General features: G+C 46.0%; 1 protein-coding gene across 2 annotated transcripts in view; it reads right to left on the bottom strand.

Moving 5' to 3' along the window:
- Positions 1–598: 598 nt before the first annotated feature.
- The window catches only part of nek11 (NIMA-related kinase 11), a 126,486-nt gene continuing 115,733 nt past the window's right edge, over positions 599–11,351 (bottom strand). For both annotated transcript variants that reach the window (XM_072692510.1, XM_072692509.1), the window contains one exon: positions 599–879. In XM_072692510.1, coding sequence (XP_072548611.1) covers positions 669–879 — 211 coding nt within the window. In that variant the 3' untranslated portion in view covers positions 599–668. The remainder of the gene's footprint in view (positions 880–11,351) is intronic.

Here is an 11,351-nt window from a genome sequence, read left to right as displayed (position 1 = left end):
AGCGACAAGAGCGTTAGTGAGGTTAGGAAGTTGGCTAATCAACACTCCACCTCATGATCCCCACTAACTCCCCAACCCATCCCAAAAGTAATGCATGGAGCTCCACCATCATCATTCCAGAGAACACAGTTCTTCCACTGCTCCACAGCTCCTCAATGCTGGGGGGCTTTATGCCCCTCTACTAGCCCACGCCTGGCTTTAGACACCAAGCCTAATAGCTGAATGCATTCATTAGAAGGGGTGTCCACAAACATTTGGACATATATTATAGTATAGTTAAATAGCTGAGGTACAAGTCTCAGGTAATTGGTTGATAAACTGTCCAGTACCAGGTGTCCTACAGGCTGTAGAACAATGTAGGTGGTCATTGAGCAAAACTACAAGCTAGGCTGTTAAACGTATAAGATCCTTGAAGACCTTTTGGAGGTTCTATTGCGGAGGAACCTCTTAAGGTGCTTTGAGACAAGCTAGGCTGATAAAAGTATAAGATCCTTGAAGACCTTTCAGATGTTCTATGGGTGCTTCAAGGAACCTTTTTCTTCTAAAAAAACCTTTCTTGAAGGTTCCTTCGCAGTAGAACCTCCAAAAGGTCCTCAAGGATCTTATACTTTTATCAGTGTAGGTGTCTCTAATAATCTGTCCCAGTCACACAATAGAAACATGGAGGATTACGTAGGTGTGGTCAGTGTGGCCTGGGCGAGCTGCAGCAGTTCCTCATAGTAAAGCAGCTGGTCCACTTCAAAACAGTCAGCAGGTTTCTCCGCAAGCCGTCCCAGAGCCGAAACCACGCTCTCCTCGCTGTCCCGCCTTAGCCTGGCCTCTTTCAGGTAGTCATACACAGTCTGGAACCGCTCCTGCCCCAGCCTCCGACACACTGACCTGCACACACACAACGACAACAATTACAACAGCAGCAGCAGCAGTAGCAGGATACAAGCTCCAGACTAAAAACTTCTTCAGCTTCTTACGTCAAACGTCTGCTCACCATGGAGATGATACATCACTCTGACACATCTCAGAGAGATCTGGAGAGCTCCGGAGAGCGTCAGGGAGCTCATTTCAATGTTTCAGACATAATCAAGTTTTTCTTTTAATTGATCCAGCTTTTCAGTTTCACCATGTGTCTCAGTGAAAAGTGAAGAACTGGAAACACTTTATCTTAAGGGACAAAAGTATTGGGACACCTACTCAATGATCATTGTTTCTTCTGAAATCAATCAACTGTATTAAAAAAAAGAGTCCAGGGAAGAAGGCTTTCTACTAGATTTTGCAGCAGAATTGCTGTGAGGATTTGATTGCATTCAGCAACAAGAGCATCAGTGAGGTCAGGATGTTGGATGATCACCACCCCCATACATTTGGACATATATTGGACCTGGGCCATTGACATACAGTGGATATGGACTATTGATAGCGCTAAGATTTTTATGAGCACACCCAAAGCGTGGGCCCACCCTGACACCCTGAGCTTATCGTATCCCTTGATAAGAACAAGTGCAAATGATTTAACAGGTGAGTAGTGCAGATGGTTCTGCGTTTGCACGGCTTCCGTGAAATCTTATCCCACGTTAAAACCAAAAAACGGTTCAAGGATCACAGACGATGTAAAAAAAAGGGCAGATTTTAAATTGAATCGTTAACTAAATGTTAAACTGTCAATCTTACAACAACTACTGCTCAGGAGAGAGAAGCTGGTTAAGCTGGTAAGTCTTAGCTAAGCTGTCTGACTAAAACCCCACTTCTAAACGTCCAGACGTCTCAGATCGAGCAGGAAACTGTGGAGGAACCTTTGAGGAACCTTTGAGAAAGGGTTTTTTAGAAGAAAAAGGTTAATTGAAGGTTCCTCCACAGTTTCAAACCAAAGTTCCTCAAAGATCTTATACTTTCAACAGTATAGGTGTATAATTAAACTGCCCACTGCGTATACAGTAAAAACCCTTCCCCCCTAAACACCACAGCGCAGGCCGTGTTCCAGCTAACTGAGGCTCAAATCCCACCTGTTCAGAGAATAAAGCCTCATATCTGAGAGCACAGAGTCGAGGGAATGGTCTTAGGAGGGTTCTCTGCTGTTTTCAGGCTCATGCAATAGACTGGCTCATCCAGGTTTGCTTGCTCTGGCGAACTCAGCGTCACTAAACTCGCAACTACAGTGGGCTTGTTTTTGTCCCACCTGTTTTCAGAGCAGGACATCACCAATCAGTGAGCCCCCCACAGCGCCCCCATTCTTAGGTAGCAGAGAAGAGGACACTGCACAAACTGCTCTTCATCATGGGCGATGATGGTCACCCAATACACACCATCATTATGGACCAAAGGAGCAAGCTCAGTGGCAGCCTGCTATCTAAATGCACATGGAGGAATGAGCTTACCACGCTCTACCCAGGGGAAATCCCAGGACTCCGCCACAGACCATTTAAGGAGCTGGGATTCCCTCGTTAACCTAACTCACCTCACCTGGGACTGTGGCTTTATATGCCATTGTACCGCTCACAGACTTACACAGAATTAGCTCTGTACAGCCTCTGTGTCTTAGCCTCTTGGAGAAGCATTCTGGCGCTTTTGGTCTTGCCTTGTTTACGGTAACCTGTCTGTCCGGTCTGTTTTTGTCTTCCCTGCCTTAGCGTTTTGTCTCCCTGTTTATTCCTGTTTATGCATTTTGGTCTTCAGTCCTGTGTTTTGGTCTTCAGTCCTGTGTTTTGGTCTTCAGATCTGTGTTTTGGTCTTCAGTCCTGTGTTTTGGTCGTCAGTCCTGTGTTTTGGTCTTTGGCCCTCTGTTTTGGTCTTCAGTCCCGTGTTTTGGTCTTCGGCCCTCTGTTTTGGTCGTCAGTCCTGTGTTTTGGTCTTCAGTCCTGTGTTTTGGTCTTCAGTCCTCTGTTTTGGTCGTCAGTCCTGTGTTTTGGTCTTTGGTCCTCTGTATTGGTCTTCAGTCCCGTGTTTTGGTCTTCAGTCCCATCTGAAGCTCTGCTTCATGTTTTGGTAATCAGTCCCGTGTTTTGGTCTTCAGTCCCGTGTTTTGGTCTTCAGTCCTGTGTTTTGGTCTTCAGTCCCATCTGAAGCTCTGCTTCATGTTTTGGTCATCAGTCCTGTGTTTTGGTCTTCAGTCCCGTGTTTTGGTCTTCAGTCCTGTGTTTTGGTCTTCAGTCCCATCTGAAGCTCTGCTTCATGTTTTGGTCTTCAGTCCTGTGTTTTGGTCTTCAGTCCCGTGTTTTGGTCTTCGGTCCTGTGTTTTGGTCTTCAGTCCTGTGTTTTGGTCTTCAGTCCCATCTGAAGCTCTGCTTCATGTTTTGGTCTTCAGTCCCGTGTTTTGGTCTTCAGTCCCGTCTGAAGCTCTGCTTTATGTTTTGTTTACTCCTTGCATCCCTGTTTACTCCTCTTTGTTTTTGTCTTTCCTGCCTTAGCGTTTTGTCTCCTTGTTTATTCCTGTTTATGCATTTTGGTCGTCAGTCCAGTGTTTTGGTCTTCAGTCCCATCTGAAGCTCCGATTCATGTTTTGGTCTTCAGTCCCGTGTTTTGGTCTTCAGTCCTGTGTTTTGGTCGTCAGTCCTGTGTTTTGGTCTTCGGTCCTCTGTTTTGGTCATCAGTCCTGTGTTTTGGTCTTCAGTCTGTGTTTTGGTCTTCGGTCCTCTGTTTTGGTCTTCAGTCCTGTGTTTTGGTCATCAGTCCTCTGTTTTGGTCTTCAGTCCTCTGTTTTGGTCTTCAGTCCCATCTGAAGCTCTGCTTCATGTTTTGGTCATCAGTCCCGTGTTTTGGTCTTCAGTCCCGTGTTTTGGTCTTCAGTCCTGTGTTTTTGTCTTCAGTCCCATCTGAAGCTCTGCTTCATGTTTTGGTCTTCAGTCCTGTGTTTTGGTCTTCAGTCCTGTGTTTTGGTCTTCAGTCCCATCTGAAGCTCTGCTTCATGTTTTGGTCTTCAGTCCTGTGTTTTGGTCTTCAGTCCCGTGTTTTGGTCTTCGGTCCTGTGTTTTGGTCTTCAGTCCTGTGTTTTGGTCTTCAGTCCCATCTGAAGCTCTGCTTCATGTTTTGGTCTTCAGTCCCGTGTTTTGGTCTTCAGTCCCGTCTGAAGCTCTGCTTTATGTTTTGTTTACTCCTTGCATCCCTGTTTACTCCTCTTTGTTTTTGTCTTTCCTGCCTTAGCGTTTTGTCTCCCTGTTTATTCCTGTTTATGCATTTTGGTCGTCAGTCCAGTGTTTTGGTCTTCAGTCCCATCTGAAGCTCCGATTCATGTTTTGGTCTTCAGTCCCGTGTTTTGGTCTTCAGTCCTGTGTTTTGGTCGTCAGTCCTGTGTTTTGGTCTTCGGTCCTCTGTTTTGGTCATCAGTCCTGTGTTTTGGTCTTCAGTCTGTGTTTTGGTCTTCGGTCCTCTGTTTTGGTCTTCAGTCCTGTGTTTTGGTCATCAGTCCTCTGTTTTGGTCTTCAGTCCTCTGTTTTGGTCTTCAGTCCCATCTGAAGCTCTGCTTCATGTTTTGGTCATCAGTCCCGTGTTTTGGTCTTCAGTCCCGTGTTTTGGTCTTCAGTCCCATCTGAAGCTCTGCTTCATGTTTTGGTCTTCAGTCCTGTGTTTTGGTCTTCAGTCCTGTGTTTTGGTCTTCAGTCCCATCTGAAGCTCCGCTTCATGTTTTGGTCTTCAGTCCTGTGTTTTGGTCTTCAATCCTGTGTTTTGGTCTTCAGTCCCGTCTGAAGCTCTGCTTCATGTTTTGGTCTTCAGTCCCATGTTTTGGTCTTTAGTCCTGTGTTTTGGTCTTCAGTCCTGTGTTTTGGTCTTTAGTCCCGTATTTTGGTCTTCAGTCCCGTCTGAAGCTCTGCTTCATGTTTTGGTCTTCGGTCCTCTTCAGTCCTGTGTTTTGGTCTTCAATCCTGTGTTTTGGTCTTCAGTCCCGTGTTTTGGTCTTCAGTCCTGTGTTTTGGTCTTCAGTCCTGTGTTTTGGTCTTCAGTCCCATCTGAAGCTCCGCTTCATGTTTTGGTCTTCAGTCCTGTGTTTTGGTCTTCAATCCTGTGTTTTGGTCTTCAGTCCAGTCTGAAGCTCTGCTTCATGTTTTGGTCTTCAGTCCCATGTTTTGGTCTTAGGTCCTGTGTTTTGGCCTTCAGTCCTGTGTTTTGGTCTTTGGCCCTCTGTTTTGGTCTTCAGTCCCGTGTTTTGGTCTTTGGCCCTCTGTTTTGGTCGTCAGTCCTGTGTTTTGGTCTTCAGTCCTGTGTTTTGGTCTTTGGTCCTCTGTATTGGTCTTCAGTCCCGTGTTTTGGTCTTCAGTCCCATCTGAAGCTCTGCTTCATGTTTTGGTAATCAGTCCCGTGTTTTGGTCTTCAGTCCCGTGTTTTGGTCTTCAGTCCTGTGTTTTGGTCTTCAGTCCCATCTGAAGCTCTGCTTCATGTTTTGGTCATCAGTCCTGTGTTTTGGTCTTCAGTCCCGTGTTTTGGTCTTCAGTCCTGTGTTTTGGTCTTCAGTCCCATCTGAAGCTCTGCTTCATGTTTTGGTCTTCAGTCCTGTGTTTTGGTCTTCAGTCCCGTGTTTTGGTCTTCGGTCCTGTGTTTTGGTCTTCAGTCCTGTGTTTTGGTCTTCAGTCCCATCTGAAGCTCTGCTTCATGTTTTGGTCTTCAGTCCCGTGTTTTGGTCTTCAGTCCCGTCTGAAGCTCTGCTTTATGTTTTGTTTACTCCTTGCATCCCTGTTTACTCCTCTTTGTTTTTGTCTTTCCTGCCTTAGCGTTTTGTCTCCCTGTTTATGCCTGTTTATGCATTTTGGTCGTCAGTCCAGTGTTTTGGTCTTCAGTCCCATCTGAAGCTCCGATTCATGTTTTGGTCTTCAGTCCTGTGTTTTGGTCGTCAGTCCTGTGTTTTGGTCTTCAGTCTGTGTTTTGGTCTTCGGTCCTCTGTTTTGGTCTTCAGTCCTGTGTTTTGGTCATCAGTCCTCTGTTTTGGTCTTCAGTCCTCTGTTTTGGTCTTCAGTCCCATCTGAAGCTCTGCTTCATGTTTTGGTAATCAGTCCCGTGTTTTGGTCTTCAGTCCCGTGTTTTGGTCTTCAGTCCTGTGTTTTGGTCTTCAGTCCCATCTGAAGCTCTGCTTCATGTTTTGGTCATCAGTCCTGTGTTTTGGTCTTCAGTCCCGTGTTTTGGTCTTCAGTCCTGTGTTTTGGTCTTCAGTCCCATCTGAAGCTCTGCTTCATGTTTTGGTCTTCAGTCCTGTGTTTTGGTCTTCAGTCCCGTGTTTTGGTCTTCGGTCCTGTGTTTTGGTCTTCAGTCCTGTGTTTTGGTCTTCAGTCCCATCTGAAGCTCTGCTTCATGTTTTGGTCTTCAGTCCCGTGTTTTGGTCTTCAGTCCCGTCTGAAGCTCTGCTTTATGTTTTGTTTACTCCTTGCATCCCTGTTTACTCCTCTTTGTTTTTGTCTTTCCTGCCTTAGCGTTTTGTCTCCCTGTTTATGCCTGTTTATGCATTTTGGTCGTCAGTCCAGTGTTTTGGTCTTCAGTCCCATCTGAAGCTCCGATTCATGTTTTGGTCTTCAGTCCTGTGTTTTGGTCGTCAGTCCTGTGTTTTGGTCTTCAGTCTGTGTTTTGGTCTTCGGTCCTCTGTTTTGGTCTTCAGTCCTGTGTTTTGGTCATCAGTCCTCTGTTTTGGTCTTCAGTCCTCTGTTTTGGTCTTCAGTCCCATCTGAAGCTCTGCTTCATGTTTTGGTCATCAGTCCCGTGTTTTGGTCTTCAGTCCCGTGTTTTGGTCTTCAGTCCTGTGTTTTTGTCTTCAGTCCCATCTGAAGCTCTGCTTCATGTTTTGGTCTTCAGTCCTGTGTTTTGGTCTTCAGTCCTGTGTTTTGGTCTTCAGTCCCATCTGAAGCTCCGCTTCATGTTTTGGTCTTCAGTCCTGTGTTTTGGTCTTCAATCCTGTGTTTTGGTCTTCAGTCCCGTCTGAAGCTCTGCTTCATGTTTTGGTCTTCAGTCCCATGTTTTGGTCTTCAGTCCCGTCTGAAGCTCTGCTTCATGTTTTGGTCTTCGGTCCTCTTCAGTCCTGTGTTTTGGTCTTCAATCCTGTGTTTTGGTCTTCAGTCCCGTGTTTTGGTCTTCAGTCCTGTGTTTTGGTCTTCAGTCCTGTGTTTTGGTCTTCAGTCCCATCTGAAGCTCCGCTTCATGTTTTGGTCTTCAGTCCTGTGTTTTGGTCTTCAATCCTGTGTTTTGGTCTTCAGTCCCGTCTGAAGCTCTGCTTCATGTTTTGGTCTTCAGTCCCATGTTTTGGTCTTAGGTCCTGTGTTTTGGCCTTCAGTCCTGTGTTTTGGTCTTTAGTCCCGTATTTTGGTCTTCAGTTCCGTCTGAAGCTCTGCTTCATGTTTTGGTCTTCGGTCCTCTTCAGTCCTGTTTTTTGGTCTTCGGTCCTGTGTTTTGGTCTTCAATCCTGTGTTTTGGTCTTCAGTCCCGTCTGAAGCTCTGCTTCATGTTTTGGTCTTCAGTCCCATGTTTTGGTCTTTAGTCCTGTGTTTTGGTCTTCGGTCCTCTGTTTTGGTCTTCAGTCCTGTGTTTTGTTCTTCAGTCCCATCTGAAGCTCTGCTTCATGTTTTGGTCTTCGGTCCTCTTCAGTCCTGTTTTTTGGTCTTCAATCCTGTGTTTTGGTCTTCAGTCCCGTCTGAAGCTCTGCTTCATGTTTTGGTCTTCAGTCCCATGTTTTGGTCTTTAGTCCTGTGTTTTGGCCTTCAGTCCCGTGTTTTGGTCTTTAGTCCCGTATTTTGGTCTTCAGTTCCGTCTGAAGCTCTGCTTCATGTTTTGGTCTTCGGTCCTCTTCAGTCCTGTTTTTTGGTCTTCGGTCCTGTGTTTTGGTCTTCAATCCTGTGTTTTGGTCTTCAGTCCCGTCTGAAGCTCTGCTTCATGTTTTGGTCTTCAGTCCCATGTTTTGGTCTTTAGTCCTGTGTTTTGGTCTTCGGTCCTCTGTTTTGGTCTTCAGTCCTGTGTTTTGTTCTTCAGTCCCATCTGAAGCTCTGCTTCATGTTTTGGTCTTCGGTCCTCTTCAGTCCTGTTTTTTGGTCTTCGGTCCTGTGTTTTGGTCTTCAGTCCTGTGTTTTGGTCTTCAGTCCCATCTGAAGCTCCGCTTCATGTTTTGGTCTTCAGTCTTCTGTTTTGGTCTTCAATCCTCTGTTTTGGTCTTCAGTCCCATCTGAAGCTCTGCTTCATGTTTTGGTCTTCAGTCCCATGTTTTGGTCTTCGGCCCTCTGTTTTGGTCTTTAGTCCTGTGTTTTGGTCTTCAGTCCCATCTGAAGCTCCGCTTCATGTTTTGGTCTTCAGTCTTCTGTTTTGGTCTTCAATCCTCTGTTTTGGTCTTCAGTCCCGTCTGAAGCTCTGCTTCATGTTTTGGTCTTCAGTCCCATGTTTTGGTCTTCGGCCCTCTGTTTTGGTCTTTAGTCCTGTGTTTTGGTCTTCAGTCCCGTGTTTTGGTCTTTAGTCCCGTATTTTGGTCTTCAGTCCCGTCTGAAGCTCTGCTTCATGTTTTGGTCTTCAATCCTGTGTTTTGGTCTTCAGTCCCGTCTGAAGCTCTGCTTCATGTTTTGGTCTTCAGTCCCATGTTTTGGTCTTTAGTCCTGTGTTTTGGTCTTCAGTCCTGTGTTTTGTTCTTCAGTCCCATCTGAAGCTCTGCTTCATGTTTTGGTCTTCGGTCCTCTTCAGTCCTGTTTTTTGGTCTTCGGTCCTGTGTTTTGGTCTTCAGTCCTGTGTTTTGGTCTTCAGTCCCATCTGAAGCTCCGCTTCATGTTTTGGTCTTCAGTCTTCTGTTTTGGTCTTCAATCCTCTGTTTTGGTCTTCAGTCCCGTCTGAAGCTCTGCTTCATGTTTTGGTCTTCAGTCCCATGTTTTGGTCTTCGGCCCTCTGTTTTGGTCTTTAGTCCTGTGTTTTGGTCTTCAGTCCCGTGTTTTGGTCTTTAGTCCCGTATTTTGGTCTTCAGTCCCGTCTGAAGCTCTGCTTCATGTTTTGGTCTTCAGTCCCGTGTTTTGGTCTTCGGTCCTCGGTTTTGGTCTTCAGTCCTGTGTTTTGGTCTTCAGTCCCGTCTGAAGCTCTGCTTCATGTTTGTTTACTCCTTGCATCCCTGTTTACTCCTGGTTGGCTGTTCCCTGTTGATTTGTACCTCTTGCTATTAAAGCCTTGCATCGTCCATCCAAGAGTCTGCATCGTCCATCCAAAAGTGTTTCCACCGGAGCTACAATGCTAATTAGCTAACAAGTAATGAGAGCTTATTATTAGAATTAGACTTTTTTCCTATTTCTTAGTTTCTCTTCCTAGACGTGTGTTTTAGTTAAACTAGCACTTTCAGACACTCTACAGAAGAGTATAAGGTAGAGGCCGCAGTAGTGGTGGTGGGGGGGTGTGGCGTCGGTGTATGCAAATAAGCAGAGCACTGAAGGCTATACATTGACACACTACATTGAGTTCTCACTGGGGAAGAACCTTAGAACCCGTCCCTTCAGTCTAAAAGTCTCCAGTCTTCAGTCAGGTGAGGAACAGGAGCGTCCAAGCAGAGCCTCGTCCGCAACGTCCTGTCAGGGGCTGGACATGCGAGCAGAAACGGGATGAATATTCACCTTTCTGGACATCGGCCAGATCACACATGACATCTTTCTACCCAGAGGACATCATACACACACACACACATGCTGTCATCCCTCCTCAGCATCCCCCCTCCCCCTTTTAATTTAGCTGACCTTTACATTGAGTGAACAGCAAAGTTATCGTTTCTAATATTTTGGCTCCAGTTATGTGCCACCAATCAGCCATAACATTAAAACCACCTGCCTAATATTGTCTAGATCCCCCTTGTGCCACAAAAAAACCAGCTCTGCCCCATCGAGGTCATCATGCCCCATGAGCATCATTGAGCCTTGACCCCATGACCCTGTCGTCGTTACATGGTTGTCCTTCCTTGGAGCACTTTAGGTAGGTGCTGACCACTGCTTTCTGAGACAGGAACACCCCACAAGACCTGCCTGGTTCACACCTTTTCTGATCTACCAGTCAGCATAAGAATCTGAGACATCAAAGGTGCAGCATGAATGGATGGGCGGGGCTAAATCACCTACTCTTCGCTCTTATAAAATCAGGTTCTTCAAGGGTTCTTTAGTGAAGGCAATGGTTGTAAATAGTACCATGATGCCAGATGACTGTATCCTCTGGGGTTCCTCTACAAGGGGGGTCTGGTTGGAGGAGGAGTCATGGTGACCTTATTATTGTAAACCATTTATACAAATGAAGATACTTCAAATGGTTCTTCAAGCAACAGACGCCATGGAAGGAACCTCTCTGGTTGGTGATGTTGCTGTGGTTCTATACGGCAGTCAACCAGCCGAGATGTGTGTAGTATCTGACCTGTGCTTCTTTAGTTTACAACAGGAGATCCTAGGCTAACGTGGCTAACAAACACTGCACTACACCCATTCACCAAACGAATGAAGATCTGGAGGAGCTCTCGAGAAATTGGAGAGATTTACCGGGATAAGATAAGATTGGTGACAATCCAGATCCAGTGTTTGTTAGCACTGTTAGCCTAGCATCTCCTGTTGTTAATTAAAGAAGCACATGTCCGATACCAAACATGTCTTGACTGATCGACTGAATCTGGGCTCGGAGATCAATGACGTTTTGACGTTTACATGTCCAAATGTTTGGTGGGTTGGTGATCATCATCCAACATCCTGACCCTTACCCTGACCCTTATTAATGGTCTTGACCTTGACAACAAAAGCAGGATCAGCCCTTTTTAATACTCTTGATTTCCCAAGACGTCCCAATATAGTGTGTCTTCTGGTACATGCAGCTCCAGAGGCCTGCAGAAGCCCTGGCTCTTGCTGAAGATTTCAATTTATGCGTCGCAAAACTCTATTCTTCCGCCGAGGACAGGTCATTACAGAGCTCTGCACTGGGCTGCGTGAGGAGAGGGGAGATGCAAGTGCAAGACGGATGAACTTTAGAGTGTGATTAATTCCTGCCAGAAGAATCTCAGAAATTGCTTTCTCGTGAGGGCTGGCCACTGGGTAGTGTCTGAGAATCACCTCAGGGCCCTCTGGATCTCTGGAGCTAAAGTGATTTGGGCTGAGGATATTAAGTTAGGCGGTTCTGTTGGGCCGGGGCGCAGGGTCACGCTGGAGAATATAACACTCGGCCCGTGGACCAGGCTGCGATAATCGATTACAGTGGGCGGAACTGAGGAAGGCCCTGGATATTGTTTTACAATCCAACATAGCTGTTATTAGACCTGCGCAATGTCCTCCTGTTGAACCGGTCACCTCACACCAGCACATATGGACAAAAGTATTGGGACGCCTGCTCATTTATTGTTTCTTCTGAAAATCAATCGAGGGTAAAAAAAAAAAGAAAGGTCAGGATGTTGTTGGATGACCACCCCA

Source organism: Salminus brasiliensis, chromosome 1 (assembly GCF_030463535.1).
Source record: "Salminus brasiliensis chromosome 1, fSalBra1.hap2, whole genome shotgun sequence".
Taxonomy (NCBI): Eukaryota; Metazoa; Chordata; class Actinopteri; order Characiformes; family Bryconidae; genus Salminus; species Salminus brasiliensis.
This window is presented reverse-complemented; position numbering and strand designations above follow the sequence as displayed.